Source organism: Haliaeetus leucocephalus, unplaced genomic scaffold, assembly GCF_000737465.1.
Source record: "Haliaeetus leucocephalus isolate CR32 unplaced genomic scaffold, Haliaeetus_leucocephalus-4.0 Scaffold32, whole genome shotgun sequence".
NCBI classification, from domain to species: Eukaryota; Metazoa; Chordata; class Aves; order Accipitriformes; family Accipitridae; genus Haliaeetus; species Haliaeetus leucocephalus.
In genome coordinates this window covers 1017215-1040501 of record NW_010972468.1, presented here as the reverse complement: position 1 = coordinate 1040501, position 23287 = coordinate 1017215, and the positions used below count along the sequence as shown (strand labels likewise).

The 23287-nt window shown below is 42.2% G+C and overlaps 1 protein-coding gene across 1 annotated transcript; it reads right to left on the bottom strand.

Moving 5' to 3' along the window:
* Window positions 1-459: 459 nt before the first annotated feature.
* OLFM4 (olfactomedin 4) lies at window positions 460-22606 on the bottom strand. Its single transcript, XM_010576693.1, has 6 exons — window positions 22526-22606; window positions 20288-20365; window positions 16365-16517; window positions 10121-10333; window positions 9035-9188; window positions 460-1253 (listed from the first exon to the last, which is right to left on the bottom strand). The coding sequence occupies exons 1-6, from the start codon at window positions 22604-22606 to the stop codon at window positions 460-462; spliced, it is 1473 nt and encodes a 490-aa protein (XP_010574995.1).
* Window positions 22607-23287: the final 681 nt, after the last annotated feature.

Here is a 23287-nt window from a genome sequence, read left to right as displayed (position 1 = left end):
GACTAATTTCTCTGAGGCCTCAATTCACTCTGATGAAGATCAGTAGAAATTCATTCTCAGTTTCTGGGTGACTTGCCTGTGCTACACTGACAAATGCACATCAGTGGGTAATTAGCTTCTCGGTCAGTAGATAGGCTGTGCCATCAATTTCTGTGAACAAAATGCACTAAATCTATGCAGTAAATCTACCCTTAGAGGCAGGACAATTGTAAAGCACCGAGCATCAATAAACACCAATCAAAATCTAAAGAACCCGCTACTGCCGAACACTGCTGCCAGCAATACTACTGACCGGAGTGGGCAATTCCTTTAAGGAGTATAAGTAATATATATAACATCCACAGATACAGTGCATTAGACCAGACGAACTCTAAACTGGCAAGAGCATTGTCTAAAGGCATATCACATCTCTCGGTTTAGTTGCTGCCAGTTTTATCGCGTGCTTATGTCACTGAGATACTAAGGCTGAAAGGTCACATCATATCTTAGAAGGTAACCATCATTGTAAACATACAGTCTCTGATCTGTGGGGTTATAATCAATACTCTGGATCGTATCTAACTTTTTATCCATGATGACACTAATACTACCTTCTTGGCCAGTACTTGTGTCATACATGTAGAAGATTTCCTCTTTCCTAGTGTTCATTGGCCTTGTGGCGTACAGAACACCACATAACATGAAAGCATTGGAAACAGATGGCTTGTACTGTCTTGTCTGCCAAGTATTTAGCACATCAAGTGTGGTCTCATTGAGTTTGCTAATCACAATATTGCCCATGCTATTTTCTGTTGAATATATTACCCATAACCCACTTTCATCCACAGCAAAATCTATGTCTTGCCATGATACACCTGCATAAGAGAAACGGTTACTGGTAACAGCATCTGGAAGCTCCTTCCTCAAAACCATGGTGTTCGTTTTTAAATCATGCTTCACCATATGTCTTGAACTATAAGCATGATAGTACAAATAATTATTATAAAGGGCAGCACCGCTTCCTTCCCCATATCTTATTCTACTTTCATACATGGGTTTAAACAGCAGCAAATTATCAAAGGAACTATAAATTCTGTAGTATTCCAAGTATCTCCCATCTGTGTTCAATGGTGCAACCCAATAGACTTCCTTCTCTGGGTTAGAGGGAGAGTAATCTCTACCCCAGGAACCGTATTTGTAGGCAAATCCTCTCCAGTTCAGCTTTACAATATAGGGCTGGCTAACATTCAGCAGTCCACGGTGAATGCAGCTACCTGTAATTAAAAAGAAAAAAACTGGTTTTCCAAATGTCATCATTAGGAGAGAGGTTTTGCATACTGTAGCCTCTAGAGTGTGCTTACTAGGGATTAGCTCTGTGGCAAAGCACAGACATAAATGCATAGCTTCATGTGTAAAAGGCTCATTTTGGGCCAAGGTCAGCAACTGGATAGCACTAAGTGTTCCAAGTTGACTCAGAAAGTTAGTTAAAAAAAAATAGAGCACATATTATTACAGCTATTTGGAGAGGATGGGAAGGTGGAGAAAAGATAGGACATCCGTCCTCAGTCAGGATTAATTTGCAGAAAATAAGTGCTCACTGCGCTGTTCCTGAGAAGGGACCGATTTCTGTTTCTACCCATTTGATGCATGCCAGCCTGATGCACTAGGAAATCCCTTGGAAAATACAATTTCAGAAGCATTTTAGGTTATTTTCTACCTCAGTGGAACTGAGAGCATGGGAGATGGGGAAAAAAAGAAAGAGGAGCATCTGATTTCTGTGTATTCCACTGCAGAGGAGAAGGAAGGAGCAGCAGCAGCAGTAATTCCAGAGTCACATTTCAGATTAGCATTCTGCTGTCAGAATCACAGCTTTACAACAGTGCGTCACAGCCGCATGGTGCCTTCCACCTCAGGCCCACAAAGAAATCTGCAGACAGTAACAATCACAGCCTAGGAAATGTAGACAGATATTACTCCAAGTTTTCATGTGAGACAACTCTAAAGGGAATATGACTTCAAACTGAACCACAACAGCTCTGTTTTCTATATATCAACTATGAAGCCACTTTCAGAATCATGGGAAAATGAACTTAGACACAAGAAATACTTTCCTTTTACTCATGGTGAATGGCAGTGACATTCCTGTTTCCTGAAAATTTCTCAATATTGTAAGTCACTGGTGGAAAAAACCCTCCACTCAGAAATGTCCGTGGGCCTCTGATGAGTCTGAAGCTGCCACTGGCAAAAACCAGCATGCTTTTATCCAAGTGTTAACATTAGCTTTTTGTATTACTGCCACAAAAGTGTCCCAGATTTTTCATTGTAAGGATATGTTCACCTGAGGTAATGGAGACAGAGGTGTCAAGTGACCAGCACCAGCTCACAAGCTTAGTGGTAGTCCCATGTTTCCCAGTTCAGTGGGGTGCTCTAGCCACTAGACAGCCTTCCTTATTAAAGATGGGGTATAATATGAATAGACCCAAGTCTCACATGTCAATTAATGGATACATTAATGGCCATGACTCTTTGATGTTAATAATACCTCCCTCAGCACAGGAACTCTATGCACCACCAGCTGTGGCATCAATGATGAAAGTCAAACTTATCTTTTGAGGTTTTAATACTTTGCATGGGTACCACATCACGATTGCTTACAGTCCGTATGAAAAGAATGGCTCTTCATAAGCTCAGCCATATGAAGGGGTGTCTAGCATATAAATAACCTATGTCTTAGCACAAAGAAGAAAGAGAAATAACAGAGAATTTAGTTTTTGCCCTCAAAGTTGGCCATCCCTAAGCAAGTCCAGACAATACTTATGGAACCAAAGTGGAAAATCCTAAAACCACTGACAGAAAAACCTGGGAGGTATCTTGTTCTCAAAGGCATCCTAGTCTGTCCCACAGATAGAGGGAAATGCGGAGACAGAACAATCTGAAGTACTCTACTTGGAAAAAGACTGGGAAACAAGACATTTGGTGAAAAATGGACTGTTGCAAACAGAGAAATCTTTTCCTGATCTGCTTTGCCCAGGAGGAAGATGCTCTGCCTCTGGGACGAGGAAACCTGTGGCCTGAATGTTAGAAATGTCAAAGCAAGAGGGTAACATTTGTGCCAATGTGTAAAGTCGATTTGGGCAGTGAAGCTCTCCATGTCTCCTCCTTTCACAAGATGTAGTATTTTTCTCCTTCCTCTACATAACATCTTCCCCCCTCACAGTTTCGTTCTGTCTTGTGCCAGTGACTTGGGGGATATGCGATTCACCAGCAGCCTCCTCTCAACATCTATGAGGAAGGTGGGCAGCAGCTTTATATTAAACAGAAATCACTATGCTGAGCTAAATCCCTGTGTCCCCGGGCTGCATTGGCAACTTCCTTGGGGTCAGTATTGCCCACGGGAGCAGCTCTGCATCACCGAGAGCCCAACTCACGGCAGAGAGGGTGACACAAGTTGTGAAGAACCCCATCTCCTCCGCCAGCCCGCTTTCGCGTCCTGGGATTCTTGCAGCTGAAACGCAAGATGACCCTGGTTGAATGCCGCTTCCCTCCCTGCCACCAAGAATCGATGCGAATCAGCATTCCTGGCTTGGAGCAGATGAGCATTTAAGCATGCACTTAAGTGCTTTACAAAGGACGAGGCCCTGGAGCAGAAACCTCATTTCCAAATATAGCACAGGAGGAAGGCACTGCTGTATGGCTAGCCAGGCTGTATCTCTGGAAATGGCACGTAGCATGGCTAGTAACGTGGCCTCAGCACTTGGCACGGATACCAACGTTTGGAGGTGCTTATACCTCAGCTCATGCAAAGAAAGCAAGCTAAGGCAGACAGTGCAAAATGGCTTGCAGCCTGCCAACTCCATAAATCAATTTGGGCCGGTTTTTTCTTATATCTCTATTATGTATTGTTACCTCCGGCATGAGGGCTTCTTTCAAGCTGGTGACATATTGAATATATTACTGTGCTTAAATCACAATAAACTTATCTCAGAATTAAATGGTTATTAAATGCTTTAAAACTCTTGATTTGTTTAGAAAAATATAGCACCGAAGCTTGCAGGTAGTGAAGTACTGCTAAGCTCATCTATATGCGACCTCAAATAATTTTTCATGTCATTAAGCAGAACACAATTCCAGATTTATTTTAATAATTCATACGTTGTTTCATAAATAAAAAACAAACGTGTGTTCAGCAGAGAGACCTTTTTTTACAAAAGAAATAATAAATTATTATTTCTTCCCTTAAAGAGAGCTCTCTGCTGAACACTTGTTTGGTTTTTATTTATGAAACAATGAATTATTAAAATAAAGTTAGAAGCGTGTTCCGTTTTAATGACATCAAAAATTGTCTGAGGTTTCTATAGAGTATGTGCTTCATTTTGATTTCCTTGAAAACTCTCCCAGAATTTTTTTATTTTTTTTACCAAAAAACTCTGTGGTAGTCAGGGGGTGATCTGTCTTCTGCACAGGTTCAGAAGAATTCATTGTTGTTTATTTAATCTAAACTTGCCTCCCTGTCTGGATCTTCTGGGGAAAAAAATGCACAAAGGAAACAAAGTGTCATGTAATTTTGTAAATATTAGAAGGTACTTGAAATAAATCCATATGCATTATTCAAACTTTCAAGTTTTTAACTCCTTTCTGCACTGTTTTGTGCCACTGATAAACGACGTCCTGGTATTTTTGCCTTCCTTTGTTTCACGCTTATGTAGCAAATAGGCGTGAGGAGGACTAACATAGGTACATACACACGTACTTCTCCTTCTCCCTACATAAAGAACCAGTATCTCAGCTCAGTTGTTTACTAATCCTTCTGATTCATCAGAAAAGGAGCTGGCATTTAGTTGTCAGGACTGAAGGGAGCCTGACTTGCTTGGCTAACAGGCTGCAGAACTGAGCATGAGATGCATCCAGTTGGGTCTCGCTTCACCTACTCCACTCTAAAGTGCTCGCAGAGCACATCACCTTCTCACTCCAACAATACAGGTGCCAAAAAAACTCCAGCAGCCTCCCCCCACCAACAGCTGCATCTGATTGCAGAAGAGAAGGGACCACAGTTTGCTTATGCAGCTGAAGATGACGAGACAAGGTGGGACCCACGTTTAAAGGAACTCCCATGAGGGGCACAGAGGCTGGAGGCTGGTGCTATGCTCTCACACGTGTTCCCAAGCACCAGATGTGCACCCTCCTCTCCCATCAGATGAACCACTGCATCCAGATGTGTGAGCTGTGACCAGCCTTACTACGGCTTGAGACACAGGAGACAGAGCTGCTCAAGGAAAGGCTCATCTTGGCTCCTACTGTCTCACTGACATAGGAGGAACCCACACAGACACTTCAGTTTTCACCAGTATCACAGGGCACAGACACAGGCGGGCAACTGCGTCAGAGAAGACTTATATTGTCAGCATCTAACGGGAGATGAGGTGGAGGGCTGGAGTTCATCTGACCTACCTGCAGGCTACTAAAAGTTCAGGTGCCTCAGCTAAGCTCCCTCTGTCGCCAACGGAGAAATGCATGTGTCTTCAGGGGCAGTTCGGGCAGTCCTGGAGAGGAGGCACTGGCCAGTTCTATTTAGGTGCCCGTAGACATGTCTGTCTCGTTGTGTATGGATGTATTGATTCCAAAACACAACCCGAAATGCTTAAAAACCACAGATATCTTGAGTACATAGGAGGTAAAATATAAGGTAAAAGTGAAATCACTATAAGACTCCAATAGGGTTGCCCGAGTTTCAGCATTAGGCTACACCAGGTCTTTCTCCTGCTGAGACCTATTCACCAGTAACTTGAAATCCTTAATTTCTGAATAGATAAAAGCCAGAAAAAACAGCTTTGCTCTTTTTTTCCTTCCTTTCTTTTTTGCCTTTGAGAGTTTCATCTGACTCACTTCTCCCTGCTGCCTCTTTCAGATAATTTCAGTGAGATGTGACAAAGAATCTGCTGCAGAGTCCTCAAAGAACCATCCTGGGGTCTTTTCTCTCTATACCTGCCCTGATGCAACCAGGTGAGATCGGTGTGAAAGAAAAACAAATGGATAAATATTTCTTCCCCTTGGAGTGGTGATGAGAGAGAAGCCAGGAACTGCTGCAGATAGGAAAGCCAGTGATGATGAGGAGGATGATTAACTATATATTTACTGAGCCCCATCTCAGACACCCACCTCTCCAGATGGAGAGAAAGGCAAACGGAGACCCATGATTTCTTTCTGCTATGTTGTTTGGGAACAGGCCTGCTCACTCAGAAATACAGCAGCAAAAGCCTTGGGGGACAGAGTCAGAGGGGTTGTGTGCTACAGCACTGAGAAGCAAGAAGCTTTAATTAAACTTGCCTTTAGACTCACGGTCTTAGGCAGCTTGGGGATTAGCCAAACTCTCTCTAGTTCATGTTGCCTACCCAAAATATGCAGGAGAGAGGATGAAGGGGGAAAGAAAACTCAGTCTGAAAACAGGACAAAGAGTCAGTTTAATACAAACATTATAAATATAATATGAACTAAAAGCAGGGCAAGGCCAAATGGTTTGGCAGGAATTCAAGGCATTCAAGCTTGCAGAGAAAACGTATGGAAATTTTGTTCAAATGCATAAATGAGATCTTCAGAGGCCTAGGTGTGAGCATCCATGCAAAGCCTCCAAAATGACCATCTAGAAAATGCAGCTTTCTCACATACTTACTTCATCTCCCCAAGCAATAACATCTTCCTCCTACTACTTGTTTTCACATACAGTCTGCAGGACATGTAATTGCTCTACAAAGTTCTCTGCCCAGAGAACATTTGCTCCCCACCAGGCACACAAAGTCAGGATACACCAGTCCTGCGTGGATTAGCAAGGATCTGATCCTTCATACCACCTGGGTTATCTGTATAGCTGGCATCTCCCAACAGGAAGGAAACTTGCCTGCCCTCCGCAGTTGCTGTGCTATTCCTTTGTGCCAACCTCAGAGACCACCCTCACCCTAAAGGTGGCCACATCAATACGCTCACACACGTCATCCAACCCCTCCGGCATTCTTATTGCTGTGGGCAGGAGATAAACTCACAGGTAACACCAGAGGATGTCCTCAGCTGATGCCAGTGGTGGTAATTCTCTGGAAGTCATTGGAGCTACTGGCGTTCATACCACGTGGGGCTTTGCGCCTTCTAGGTTATCTCCTGCTCTGCGGTTCCCACACAATGCAGTGACATGCAAAGGTGCCTGAGGTAGCTGGCACACCAGTCGGGAATAAGGCAACGCTAAAGCAATACCTTTTTGGTCCCAGATAAACTTCATCCACCTCCCCATCATGCCCTAAGAAGCAATGCTAAATAACTCTATTATGGTCACAATCCTATGCAGTTACATTTACCCATCCCAGAGCTATCATCCTGCTCTAGGCACGACTTGCCTATCCCTGCGTGGAGCTGCGCTGTGAAGCATAGACCTCCCTTTCCCACTCTGTGAAAGCTCCTACATCGCACAGACGCTCACTCCAGCCACCCAGGCATGAAAGCAGCCCCTTCCTCCACCACTCATGGAAGGACACAGTATTCTTGTTCGAGAGCTCAGTACTTTCTCAGTGAAACAAAGGCTTGCTGTAGGCTTGAAGAGAAAGAGGCTGTTTCTTTCCACACACCGTCACCCTCAATAAATCAATGAGATGCCCTTCAAATACTTTTAAAACACTGCTTTGCTTTTTTTTTTCGTTGAAACATTTTAAGCCCTTCCTTAAGGAGCAGAGAAGGGCCCTGAGATTTTGCGATGCAGGTTTTTGTTCGAGCTTTCTCTCCTGCCTGATCCCCAGACAAGGTGTTACCTGTGCATGGTGTCAGGGAAGCGCAGCAGCTGCCCGCACCATGATGAAACCCTAAGGAGATCGCAATAGGAAAGGCTGCTGACCCTAAGGGAAGCTTGTATTTCTGGCTCTCACCTTTCCAATGAGACGTTTGAACTAGCTGACCCCAAGGTGATGAAAGGTAAATGGTGGTAGGTGCAAATCTGTGCTTCTCGCAAGCAGGACACCACTCCTTCTTTTTTATGGGCTCCTCTAGCTGATTGCTAACCAGCTTATGTGAAAAAGCAGGATTCTTCCCCTGGGTATTGTAAACAACAGAGCACTTTCGCTCTTACAATACTCTGGCAAAAGGAATCCCCTGTGTATAAAACACTCAGGGGATAAACACAGTTTGATAAATCCTCCTGTCTGTTAGCAAGTGGGATGCTTGACCTGGCATACCTAAACTAGTGTTTCCTAAATGGTTTGCTCCAGTGTATCATATCTGACTCTCAAAATTTCTCAGACTATGATTCACTCACAATGTGATTTTTCAAGCTGAACACACGGTCAAGACAAAAATTAATCCAGTTGTAAACTAATTACTGCATGCCCTGTGACTTTTGATACATTTATATGAACTGCACTCTGGGAACCACTGATCTAAGCCCCAGAACATAACCTTTCCTAGTTAAGAAAATTATAAAATCCTAGTTCTGCTGAAATCAGTCATAAAGCTCCCACTTATTTCCCTGAGACCAGAATTTCCCCCCAAGGTTCTTGACCTTCTGATTTAGAAGAATCTTTTGCCTGTGAAGCAAAAGTAATCTTCATGCAAAGCTATCTTCCAGAGCTTGCATACCAACAGCTTTAGTACATCAACTGTTGCTCATACATTTCCCAAGCAGCATTAGAGCAAAATTGCCATGACACAGGTCACTTTCACAGGAACTATTAAAAATCAAAGCTGGTCAGAAAAAGAAAAAAGCATAGTTTCCCACAAAAAAAAGGTAATTGTTTTGAAAAAGAGAAGGGGGTGGGGGGAGATTCACTTTTCGCACTGCGGGTGAGAGGAAGATTACAACTTTTTCCAGTTGAAAACAGCTACTGTGTCTGAAAGAGTTTGTTTCCTGCCCTCATTTTCCTTTTGAACCCGTTGATGAAACATTAGGAGCTGTCTGCTCGATTTTTCAAGAGCTGAGTAGTATCATTACAATTGTATTTAATATTAACAAAGGGAAATCTCTGCATTTACTGTTGTACCCATGCATTATGTTGTTCCTTATCTGATACACAATACAAACGCTTACCTGGTGGGAAATAAGGGGGTACTGTAGTTTTGTTCATGCCCTCTTCACACTCTTTCAATTGATTCTGCAGAGACACAATTTGTCGACGAATTGCAAGGATATTGGTTTTGTCCAGTGATTCTAGTTCATTTACCAGTATAGTCAGATTGGTGATCTAGAGAAATAAAAAAAAGAGAGCAAGTTTAATTTTCTGTTGACTTCATTTTACAGATATTTGCAGGCAGGGTTGATCATACCACAGAAGATGCTACAGAACAGCTTTTAAGAAATATCCCTGAAAATAGGCCTTATCCTGCTAGCCTGAACCTTACATTTCCAGCAGAAGTATATGACTGCAAGGAAATGCTTTAACACTCAGTTGTATAACATAATGCAAAAATATAGTGTTATTTTATACATAGTATAAACATATCCAGTAAGTCTTAGGCAAGTACTAGCTATTATATATAAAAAGTACTTATTCCAACCTTACAAAAGTATCTGGAAATTTTATTTGCAAAGATAAATAATGTTCTCAATCACCTACTTGATGATCTAGAGGGCAACGGAGAAAATGATATTTCACTTTCCATCTGAAGTAATTATTCTCTCTAGGTGAGTGATTAACTACAGTTTTGCAAATGTGATTTATAGTCTGCTGGGAAGGTGATAGTCTTTCCCACTTCTTGATTTCATATTGATTGGGCCACTGCCCTAGCAACCAGAAGCTAATTTTTTAATTATCTAAGTTAGAGCACAGAGGCTTTCAAGCATGGGGGTCTATAAATTAATACTTATTATAATAATTTAATCAGCTCATGTGCTTAACACTATGCAAAACTGTTAACTTTCAGGCAGGTATTTGGCAAAAATAAAGTGGTCTCCATTTGGTTTGGGGTTTCTTTGCTTTTCTGTGCTCTATATCAAGGAAAAAGATCTTAATACATTTGAGGTCAAGGTTTCTTTTAATTTATGCTGATGAAATGCTAAAATAATTCTGCTGGCTGCAGTAGAGACAGGCTACATTTCCTCAACCTACACACTAAAGAGAGAATAGACTATCTGTATGTTTGAACCCTCTGTGGCTAATTAAGACCTTGGCAATACCTCCAAATATATTTGCTCAACGATGACATTGCTTCCAACAAGGCTGGATTTGAGCTGTGTGACCAGGCTCTTTAGGTCACTGATTTCCACTTTCAGTAACTGGAAGTCCAGTTCTGTGTAAGATACACTGCTCTTCTCCATATGCTCCACTCTGATGGTTAGATTAAGGATTTGCTGCTGATACAGGTCAAGCATTTTTGAGTACTCTCTAACCTTAAAGAAAGGGAAAAAAGGTACATATTCATGTCCAGGTTAGCAAATGAGACAAGCCTGTTTGACATCTTTATTATATTTCTGAGTGCCCCATGCATAACTTCCACATACTTGACATATATATTCTTCACATAAACTACATAAATGAAATTCTCATCACATACATAAAAAATGTGAAATTTAACCCTCATTTATTGTTGGCAGTTCCACAAAGTCCCCTCAGGAATGCCTGGGGATGACTGAAGGCAGAATTTTACTCGCAGTCTTCCATTTTTTTAATTCTTTGCCAATATTGTCTCTGAGAGCTAATTTTATCCTCAGTATGCCAAGAACTTACACTGGCGAAAATTTTATTAGGAAATCTGCAGTGTATTATCTCACAAAAGCAAACCAAGGAGGCTGAAAAATGCAATAAAGGATTCCCAAGTTTTTCAACTTCATTTCCTATTAACTCTGAATCCAATAGGATTTTACCCTGTGTACATTTGAATTGTCTCAAAAGTTGGCAGGACTGGTTTGGGGTTTGTCTTTGGGCAGGGGGAAAATATTTAAACACAGTGTTAAAAATCAAATCTGGTTTAAATGAAAGTGTAAAATATATTGCAGGCTTTAGCTAAAGTAATTTACCTAGCAGCCTTTTCAGCCTTTGAACCATTAAACAGTTGTCCGGATAAATATATTTTCACACATGTATCTGCTGAGGTAAAGGTCACAGCAGAAGCATTGTGATGCAGAATGTTAAGAATATTATACGGATTTGGGACCTCCCTTGGGAAATGTTAGCTCCTTGAAATTTAACACTTTGGGAAAGATACATAATTTCTTTTTTCCCTTAAATCAATATAATTATATCATGAAAGGTAAGAAGTAGGTATAATTAGTTTGTTGTACCAGTAACTCCGTATTTATACTCTCAGATGGTATTTGTAATACAAGTCCCTCTCTCTATGGCACTATGATTTCCATAACTATTACTTCTTCGACTGAAATATTTTTAGCCCACATCCTCCCAACCATTCTTGCATTATCTTAACATGAAATGAAAGTCAGTATTTTTCCCATTGTCTCTGGAATGGCATCTAAAATCTTGTCATGGTTTGAAGACCATGGACTCCCCATTTTCCTGTTCTGGAAGCAGCCCCCAGGAAAGGGACCCCAAAAACCACATCAAATAATTAGTTTCAATTTTGATTGAACCCTTTGTGTACCAAAGAGGAGGTGTGGGAGCCCACGGCGTGGAAATTCATGAGGGGCAGAAAGGATCCTTTAAGATCATAAGATATTCAGTGATGTGATTTACGAAGGAGAACCGTAAGAGAGAAGACCCTCTTTTCAGAAGTATAATTTTCAATAGTGGCACAACTACACTATAAATCTGAAAGAACCCACTACCAAACCTCTGCATGCACATATATAACGTATACCAAAAACAGGCTGCTCAATCCCATGCATTCAAATTAGAGTTTGAAACAGATCTTCTTCTCTAAATGTGTGCAGCCAGACTTCGAGCTGCTCTGATATAAACTGACAAGTTTCCATAAGCTCCAGTAGAAGCACCCTGACCCTGGATGCTCTAGATCTCCCAGGTCAAGCCAGGGTAACTTCAAGCTAAGTAATTTATTATAATTAAGAATCATAAAATAACATATAAAGGCTTAGACCTAGTTCCTTGTAACTGGCTGGCAACAGAGGCAGCTGGGATCCCTTGTCCTAGCTGTCACCATCATCTGTTCAGGAGGGAATAGTAGGAAATATGGGACAATGTTCTTGGCAAAGCCAGATGTAGTTGGACCTCACACTTTCACTGATCGCCCAAATCTGTTTGGAGTTGGAAGATACCCTCAAAAAAAAAATCTTCTGGAAAAAATCTTCAAAGGTCAATGTTTAAACTGTGTGTCTAGAGTTTGCACAACAAAAGAAGAAAGGATATATGATTACAGCCTGAGAAATGTAAAGCAAGCCCATGCCTGAACAAAATTGCAATGCTGTGTGAAGCTATGTATATCATAGAGGTATTTGGAAATCCATCTAGGTATTAATAACCTTTCTCAGAGTAATATTACTACTACTAATAATAATAATGCAATACAGACAAATCTACAAATCACTGAAATAAACAGACTTCTGGAATTAGTGATGGCTACTTATTAGTGAGAAACCTGTGAATTTGGAGTTTTCTCCAGGGTCATGAGAGCCTGGACAAAATGCTGAGAGCTGGAACAAGGCATACACGGTTATTTCAGCCCTGATCACAGAGTGCTGCAGGACACAGACCTGAAGTTCTTCTCCCACATCAGAGGGTTTTCACTCAGTTCAACCATCTAGGTCATTTAAGGACATGTCAACACCATCCAGTGGAGTAAAACTGAGCAATATCCACACATGTTGAGCCTGAACTAGCCCCAGCACTCTGCAGTGCTCTGTACAGCCACACCAGCATCGCAATGAACTTAAGCTAAGAGCTCCCCTGGCGAATTATTGGACAAATATCATTTTCTCAGCAGTGCTGCTCTAACAGATCCATGCTGCTTTTGCAGACAAATCCAGCACATATGTCAAGCACTGCAATGCCCTGTGTGGACATTCCCGCCTGCTCAGATCTGGCTTAGGAGTTTCAGTAGTTTACAAATATCTGTTGAAAAAAGGAACATGATGTTGCTCTGTTTGGCAGAGAGACTTAAGCAGCTTGTAATCCCTGCTCTTCCACTGCATCTACCTGCTAGGGGCTGTCTCTTGACAGGCTGGCACAGAAATTCTGTGCATATCCCATATTTAAGGATACAGACCAATAACTAGTACTGATTGCTGCCACATTTGTCGTAAAAGCTTAAAGTTGGGTATGATGAGTGCATAGGGCCTGTATTAGCCCTTTATAGGAATAGAATGGAGCCATGTGAGGCATATGTAGGAAAAAAATTCCTCAGTTTCTGTTTTTCCTCCTTTCCAAGCATTGTCACCCTCGTGGAATGAAAAGGGCAGGAAAAACCTGCAACGTTCATTTACTGTGTCACTTACCTGCAATTGGTATTTATCAAAACAGGTTTTGCAGCATGCAAACAGACACTTCTCCAGCACGCACCTGGAGACTACAGAAGGGGGAACGAAGGTACAAGATGAAGATGTAAAAGAAAAAAATGCGGAAGGACTGAGGGAAGATAAGAAAGAAGTGACAAAACCAGCAACTCTATAACGTCACTCGGCCCAGGACACTGGCTTCGGGCAGGCCTGACCTCTCCAGACCTGTAAGGAGCAAGGTTGGCAAGCAGTCTTCAAGCTGACACCAAGCAGAATTCCACTGCAGGTTAATTTATTTTGAAAACAGCTGTTCCTGGCAGAGGGCATGCATGATTTTTTTTCTCCTCTTTTTGTTACATGAGGATGTTGTGGCCGTTGTTAGCCAAGTTCTGAAAGGCATTTTTCTCTCCTTGGGATCACGTGCTGATCCATCCCTGTTACGGAGGTGTCCTCTCCCCTTTCCTTTTGAGAAGAGCAGCCAATTCCCGCTTTGCTTTGAAAGGTTAATTTACTTCTGTAATCATAATTATGCTGGCAAAGGTTGATGTGACAGAGGAAAAATTAGTCTGGTATTTTCAGCCTACGGTTTGTACTCGTTTGGCACATGAGAGCATCTCTTTATCTGCGAGCTTCCTTGCCTGCTGATTCTATAAAAGGACCCCCTTGCTTTTTGAATTAGCCTACAATCAGGCAAAAGGTTAACGATTCAATCAGGTTGTTTATCTGGGACTTCTAGCACATGGAAAGCATCCTTAAGGGTTCCAATCCTGCAGCTCTTACCCAGGAAAAGCTCCCATGAGCTTCAAAGGGTGTTTTAGAAGAGCAACTAAAGCCTGGATTCTCGGAGTCAAAAAAGGAAGCACTCAGCAGAAATTCCCACCCCTGTGGTGAGACTAGGTTGTCTGAGCGTGATTCCTTAGGAATTTGCTCAGGATCATTTCTAACAATGATCAATAATGAGAGCTTGGCTTTCCTCCATTTCATTATTTCCTTCTTTCTATGAGTATTATCATGACTAAAGTAATATACAGGATTGTGTAAGGAGGATTTTTTCCACAGCTGGAAAGGTGAAGGTGCGTCACAAGACTTCAGATTACTTAAGTTCAGATATCAAGAGGGCAGTGCTCGACAACTTTCTTCTTTCTACAGAAAAACATCATCATAACTGAGAAATCTTACACACATAGAGTTACACCAAAATGCAATCTGTTCTTTTTCATTTCTGACCCAAAGTGTCTCTTTGCCTATATCACACCAAAGTATATGTCACACTTTGTCTAACTAGATGAATTGTAACACTGCTTCACTGATTGGTCTCGACAGGATGAAATTCAGTCAAGCCTGAGTTAGGTCAAGAATTTTCACTGTCTGCAGCAAAAATTGAAAGCCAAGGTCAGTGTCTACACTGCGGTACACTGCTGGGCACCTAAGGATGACAACACAGTTACACCGGTTGACACCTGCTGGCAACCTCGACATTAAACTCCATGGTGGGGATTCAGCTTGCCCTGAATTTAGAGGTGAGATTCAGATACAAATCTGAACACCTAATTTTAGGTATCTATAGTAACCTGTGTCTTTATATGAGCAAGATGTCTGAACTCAGTGGAGATCTGAGGCTGTCCACACAGAGAGGTCGAGCAGCACTTGAGATTCTCTGCAGACTGCATGGCACTGGCAGATAAGTCACACATCTTAAAGGAAAGGTGCACCATTCTGAGGAAAGTACTGGTAAGAGACTGGTTACACCAGGGCAGGTGACAGGGAAAGGTGGTACACAAACCCCTTGAAGAATCACGCCAACTTTCTGGCTGGGAATCGTGCCCCTGATCCTGTCCCAGTGCAATTAGCTTAAAATGGCAGCACTGACCACAGTGGGAACAGTATGGGGACTTGAAATCGCAGTGATTTTCATGGATCGTTAACTCTGAGCTACACCTCCATGCTGCAAGGGATCAGGTAACTCCTGTGCTTGGAGGCAGTGGGGCTTCTATCAGCTTGCCCTTCATATCCCGGCTGACAGCTGAATGTGTTTCGTTGTTAGCTCCAGTTCCTTCAAAACAAATGATTTGAACTGAAAGATCTTACCACAGGATCCTCCGCCTGTTGTTGTGTTTTTTATGCACAACTTCTTATCTGTTCTTGATTATACCAGAGAAGGGTTATGAATATTTATGGTTAGAATTTATAATTTAATGCTGTGCCTTTTCTGCTGATTAATTCAAGGACACTTCATTTCTTAAGATGCTTGGTTCCTGAAGAAAACACTTTCGGCTGGACACCTAATCTAAATTCTGAATATTTATCCACTATCAAAAGTCAAAGACAGATTTCTGTCTTCACAGGCAGCTTTACCCAGTGCACCGCAGCGTGTGTAGGTTTGCCCAAGTTCCTCAAAAAATGGATCTGAATTCATGCAACTAGCAGCCAAAGTAGTGGAAGGTGTGTTTGTCTTCAACAGCAATGCATAATTCAGCAGTCTCGCTGCCACGGCTTCAGATGTTGACAAGGAAGGTACTTGATTTTTTTTATTTTTTTTTTTTTTTTTAAATCTGTGAAAGCAGAAGAAGTGAAGGGGCAAATATTCACCTACTTTGTCACTCTGGGCTGTGGCGACTTTTCTCCTCTTTCCCTTCATTTCCCTCTTACAATCTGGCTGGCTTGATACAAATAATAACACATGAAAGAGCAGGAAGCTTGGTTTCCTATAGCTCTGTGTAGCAATCTCAAACCAATAAAAATGAGCCAAAAAAGGCAAAATATAACCATTCTTCCAAAAATACCATATGCCTCTAGCTGCAAAGGCCTAGAAAAGAGACCTAAGGACGTTCAAATGCATGACATGCTACAATGTCAAAGATTCAAGATTTAATCACCGTTCTTGTTCTTACAGAGCCCTCTTCCCCGCTGTTTGAAAGACATGTCACAGAAAAGCGCTGACTGCTGTACTTTTTCACAGGCAACCATTTTTCAGCAAAGGTACAATTGTTATATTTATGAGAAAAGAACACCTTACTTGAGAAAGCTCTGTCTCAAATTTCTCTGAGAGTGTTGCGGCTATAATTTCCAATTGCTCAGCCTTCTGCACTGGAAAGGTGGTATCTGGCAAGTACACAGAGCACTGACAAGTTCCCTCGTCATCCACAGAGCCGGGCACACTGGCAAAGAGCTGCAATAACAAATCGGTAAGGAAAAAAGTGTTAATATTCTACTCTGGAAGCAGTAGCTAATATCTGACAATAATATGAGCTGTGATAATCATGAGATCAACAACTTTGTTACTAGGTAGCTTTCACCTTTTTCTTCCAAGGAACTCAAAATACCTAGCAATTTTTATGACTCAGTCTTACAAATCTTTCTGAAAATAGTTAAATATTGTTGTAAAGATTTTACCACCAGAAAAAGAGAGGCATATAATAGTCCTTACTTTCCCAATCTTGTGGACAATGTTCCTAAGATAATGAAATACCTTTTCCAGCAGATAGAAAAGCACACAACCGCAGGAAAATAATAGCTCAGTAAGTTAGGCCTTACAGTTACTGCTCTGTTAATCTGAATTGATCAGATCATCTAGACATTTCCATCCATAGAGACGAAAGCACCAAAATAGAACTAGTAGCAGGGGAAGTTTTGAAAAGAAAAATGCTTCATTTGAAGTTTCTCAGCCAGCCCCAGCAAACAGACATATGCATTTAATTACACACCACTGAAAGGTGATGAATTAAATACACAGGCTCAGCCTAAGGTAGAAATACTTATTTTGCTACAAAATATTGCACGTAACACCCACATATCACAGCCAGCCCATCCACGTTTGTGGATAGTTTGCGAAGCTATTGCCCATGCCATTAGGATGAATCACCTTGTCCTGGTTGTCTGCACGCTCAAAGCATCACCATTGGAGCAACGTGCATGGTGTATGGAAAGGTCACGGCTGGCAATTGATAATCTTGCCATAATTTACAGCCAAAGCACATAATTTCCTATAAACACTGGGTTGAATACTGAGTATGTTTGGAGCAGTTCTTTTTTGTTTGTACACAAAACGTTTCCCGGTTCATAAACCTATCACGAATTTATTAATAAAGATATTTGATGTTACTTTAAAATATGCTGGCACACACTTCAATGCAGCTGCATATTTTAAAGCTACAGATTGCTCTTTAAATGCGCTTCTTTCTATAATCTCTCCTCCTACCTTGCAGAAATCCCAGTGTTATTCAAGCGTTTTCTCTTTCTCTCTCTCTTTTAAAAATAAACAAGCAAACAACAAAACTATCTACTGAAAGTTGACATTTCAGCACTTCTTCCCTTGCTTTTTCACAGTGATTTCAACTAACTTCCTCACTATCAAACCAGCCCAGAACATGCAGCGATGGCCAGCAGCAAAGCTGTCTTGACCTGTGAGCCCAAGAATAGTACAGCAGCAAGCAGGAATGATCCCAGTTCACACTTCTGGCAACCTCTTTACTGCAGCCATGACAAACAGCACACATCTTATTTTACAAGAAAGCATGAAAAGACATTTTATCTGTGTTATTCAAGCACCATGGGCCTTAAAACTTCACTCACAGACAGACTGTTGAAGACATTTATCATGAAAGGAAAAAAAGAAGTATCTTACGGCATTCCAGAATGGCCCAGCACATAACTTTCATCGATTTCCCTGCCAAGTAGGTTACCACTGAGAACATACTGCAAACTATTTCTAAGTTTCCAAGCACTTTTGAAGATATGCCTACCAGTACCTCAATTACTATGAAAAATAGGTTCCTAAGTCACTTAGATGCTTCTGCACCTCTGAGTCCTCTGCGTATGGGCATGACTGCGATGGCAAGTTGCTCAGCAATAATAAAAGAAACAGATGGGGGGGAGGGAAAAGAAAAGAAGGAATAAATGTGGTTTAGTGAGGATCTGGGGCCTTCTGTAAGACTGTTGTGCACCGGCATGCTAATTTTTGTGTGGACAGTATGGTATTCTATCCCTTCTGTGTATAACACAAATATAACATATATGCGTATAAGTATAGGAAGAGAGTATACTAGAGATAGTATGGCATAGTGTGTACTATACATACATATACATTTCCATACATTATATAGTGTGAACTATACACTGTATACTCTCCTATAAACTAGTCTTGACTATATATAGCTAGTAGTTTGTCTAGAGGTACCATGATTATTTCATGTGCGAAACAAACCATTCATAAATGTATTGAGATGATCTCCCCAAAAAACTCCAACTTGTGCATTTAAACTCCCTATGAAAAACAGTTATTCTGTTTTAACATTTGTGTTAGGAGAGAGCCTTGAGTTGAAGGCAGAGCTTCACTACAGTAAGTGCAGCTTATATCTAAGCCAAGAGACAGTTTCCCCAAAGAAGCAGACAGCCTGGGCAGACGAACTGCTTCCATTCTTCCATTGGCATTACAAACATTGGCATCTTGATGTTGACAAGACCGAGAAACATTGTTTGGTTAAAAGCCCCTTGGGTCAGTCAGTGCTTCAATCAAAATATAATACCAGTCAAATGACAACCATATAACAAAAATGTCTTCCCTCGTCCTGTAGAAAAATGCACAAGACAGGCTGTTACTTTTGATGGAGTTGTATGGGTTTTAAGGTTTAATAATTTACACTGAATGCTTAAAAGAGAGCAAACTGTCCTAGCTTACAGCAAGGACTTGACAGCAACATTTCACTCTGTAAAATTAAGCTGTTACATATACATATTTGAAGCTATGAGAAATGTTCCTTTTCCACATCCTTTCAATTTAAGAAAGGGAGTAGGAGCCGGCAGTTACTCAATTTTCTGGAAACCAGAAAATTTATTCAGCTACCTAAATGTGGACTTAGGGTTACATCCTCAAAACAGCCTAGCCATTTCAGTGCTTAATTTCCAGCTACGCTGTAGCCCAGTGGCATTCACAGCTCTGAATTAGCTACTTGCTCATCCTAAAACAAATGGGATCCACAGAAACCACGTGGCAGGGACAGAGGCCACAGCAAAGATAGAGGTCACCTCAGCTGAACAAGGAGATGGATGAGGTTTGGGACCTGCTACTGAGACTCAGAGAGAGACTCCTGACGCCATTTACCTTCCTAAACACTCTACTGGAGCCAGAGTCTTAACTCTCTCTCCGAAGAGGTCCCTCCACACCTCCCAGCTGCCACACTTGCCTAGCTTGGACGGCGAAGACCTGCGGTCAAGCTGTCTACCATCTCCAACCTGATCTGGAGCTGTGCTCGGGACAAACTCTTTTCTTGATACTTGGTTGCAGGACCATTCAGAGCAAGTGTGTCCCACTGAATCCATTCCAAAGCAAACATGTTATTAAGCAGTCACTGAGAGAGAGAGGGAAAGAAACCAAACCCTGAAATCCGCAGACCATGGACTTGAGCACTATACCAGAAGGCACGGAAATCAGATTCAAGTCCCTCTATCAGTAAATAGTTGAATAAAATTTGAGCTAAGTAGAACAGGGAGAATCAAGATTTTCTTACCTTCAGCAACCACAAGTAGGCACTTCTCAGAAGATAGTTTTAAGGCCCTGTTCTGCTTTACGTGAGAAGACAGAGTTGAAAAGAAGCTTTCCCCTTCCTCCAGGGAGGCTGTAAACACCAAACTGTTTGGTAGATTGCCATCAAACCCCCACGTCCCCAGCTGTTTCGTGTCTGGGGTCCAGTTCAGTAGTCACAAGGGTAATGCCAGAGCTTTCGATGTGAATTAAGGCATAGAATGACATGGCAGCAGCACTGATGATTTGAGGTATTCACTACTGCCTAAAATCCTGGATACCCAACGCCTAAATGCTTTTCCTGGCCAGCCCTGTATCAGGGTTAAGCCTGTGAGTGACTGTGTAGCATTTAAAAAATGGGACACAAGTTCCTAATTTTGCTTTTTCTGGACTTTATTGAAGAACAGTAACAGTCATACCTTTGGGGCAGTGTGCAGGTTGCCAGTCGTCTTGCTAGGCTGAGTCAGATACGGAAGCGTCCTATTGAGATGAGGGGTCTAAAAAGCAAAGGAAAGCCTTTTTCAGTGTGAATTCCTGCATATGGCACCATCCCTTCCCCACCAGCTAGCCCCCATTCTGCAGCTCCCAAGCACTTTGATTTTATTATGGGAGCCATCCCCAGCAACTGTAAAATTAATTGCCTTTTCTGATCTGCTGCTGAGGGCACTAACGTTTCCCCGGGCACAGTGTCACTTCACAGACACCTCTTCTTGAAGAAAGGCTCTGTGTGACCAGTGCGAGGCAGGGGATGCTCAGCCTACCCGGGAGGTGTGAGCTGGGGCTCTGACAGGCAGCCCTGGCAGATAGCTTGGCCGTCTAAAATGACAGTACCGTGCCCCCCTGCCCTAAATTCGGAGACTACTGTCCTCCCAGCAGGGATGCCCGCTCCTTGCCGCCCAGCTCACGCTCCAGCCTCTCGGCGCAGGACTCGCTGCCCCTTTCACACCAAGCTGTCAGGCGGCGAGCTGCGACGGCTGGGGCACGCGTCCCGCTCTGCCGCTAGCCCTGCGTTGGGGACAGCATCCCACCGCGGGGAGGGAGCACCGGGAGAAGCCACCACGCTGCCAAGGATACAGCCAGGTTCCACCTTGGAAGTCTTCTATGTGGTAAGACTATATAGCAACTTCCACGGCAAGGAGAGCGGCTGTCACCCTGGCACTGCATTGTGTGTCCCTAAAGGTCTACCGTGTCCCCACGTCGCCCATAGTGGGGTCTCACCAAAATCTGTGGCAAACTGGGAATTGCAGCAAGACGCCCTCAATGTCAAATGGTGTGACAGACGGAGCGTCAAATGGGCTTCCCCCGCAACAGGGCGCTCACCCCTGGATCTTTCTGCATTTCCCAAATCCCAGCCGGAGCCCCATTCCCGAGCCAGGGAATGGTGGGGAAATCCAAATGGCCGGCAAAGGGCAGGTCCATTAAAGGGCACAGCGTAAAAAAGCTTTTGTGGGACAGTTTGTCAAATAAATCCGTTTGAACAAGCATTTGTGTGCTCAAATGATTACACAGAACGTGGAGGGGGCGGCTAATAGCAATTAACAGTGGTAGGGCAGAGAGCATCACAAATTGTGTAAATTACACAAACTGGGGACTAGCTTAAAGCTAAGCAGACGGAGAAGAAATGTCTCCCATATTAAGCTTTCTACACTCAGCTTGTCAATGTATATTTACGCCTCCATCTGGACTTTTGCAACTTTCTGTTCTTGAGCAGATAAAAGCACCTTCCCAGGAGATGCTGACTTCACTGCCTGCATCCACAGCATTCCCAAACTTCAAAAAATATAACTAGGGGCATGCAGGATTTTTCTGGTTGGTGACTAAACCGGACAAATAAGAAAGTCATTGGGAGCCAAAAATTTTTTTTTTCCAGATTTTAACTAAAAAAATACCTAAAGGCAGTCACTTTCGGTCAAACAAAACCAAAATGTTTTGTTTCATTTGGAAGAGCTTTTAAGCTGTTTGCAAACTTTTTCTTCTGATAATTTAAGCTCAGTTTTAAATTTAAAAAAAAAAAAAGAGACAGCACAAAATCAAAACAGATCATTCACGAATGTAATTTTTTACTTTTTAATTTTTTTTCCAAATTTTTCTCTTCTCCCTTCCTCCCTGGATTTGTTGTTGCTTTGGGGTTTGGGGTTTTTTTTTTTCTGATTGATAGCTTTGATTTGAATTCTCTTGCCCATCCAGATACAGTTTTATGGGGAAGAGGGAGAGCACTCCACAAAAACCACCCAGCATGGCTTTCACGTGCCTGGTCACAGAGTATGATAGCAACCATGCAACTGGGAAAGCCCCCACCTCCCAACTCCTTCCATATCAAAGATGTGGATCCTCTCCTGCTGTAAGCCCTTGCTAATTAATTAGAAGCTACACAGAGCATTTAATATCCACTCAGATCCTCACTGGGAGTTGCACTCATCTAACCAAAGGCAGAATTTGACTCTGATTTTAAACCTGTGCCTCATTTCTACATTTATTACCCAGTCCCTACACATTAGTTGGGGGGAGGATAAAGATATACTTTAAACTTCCTCCATGCAGAGATCTCAACATTTGCCTAAGAATTTTCCAGTAACCTTACAAGAATTTTCAGCAATCGAAATTACATGAGATGACAAGAAGGCACCAAAGCTCAGGTTATTAGACCCCCATCTTACCACTTCTGTTGTTGCCATTGATCCAGCCAGAACAATCATGCATTGCATGAAGAGCAGCACAGCCACCTGTGTGTGCTTCATCTTCTCAGCCAGCAGATGTGACAGCAAAGGGACAAAGGAGATCTTTTATAGTAGAGTCTGGGGATTTCCCCAGCCAAACCTTAAGGAACTAGCATGATATTTTTTTTAAGTTTTTGGATAAGTGATATGATGAAGTCATATAATTATAGGTGCCAAATTGCTAACGTACAAAGAACATACAAGTTACTCACCACCAAAATTTAAATACGTCCAATTTCCTAACAAGAAAGCTTTCCCATGTGGTGCAGTATCTAATCTTAATCTTGGTTATGCAGAACATCGGGTGCTTATTTGCTAGGACAGGTAGATAAGCATTTCCTCTTACTGTGACTGAATCACAAAAATTCTTAGATTCCTCCTAAGTTATGCAGACAATACAGGTCTGGGTGGTATTTATTACTTCTTACAGGTACAGAGAAGAGCAGGTCAGGGTAGACTGTTCGCACACCAGAAACATCCTCCCCTCTTTTCAAAGGCCAACAGATCTCTGACGGTAAGTAAAACGCACAGGGGTCTCTACAGCTTTTCAGTTCCCTCAATTCTCACATAGCACAGGTGGGACACAAACAGACTATCTCCTATTTCCTTCCCAGTAGGTTTATGTCTCGTACATTAACACTGTGTACCCATTAATGTTTACTCGTGCATTAACACTGTGTACCCATCAGTGCTTACTCACTT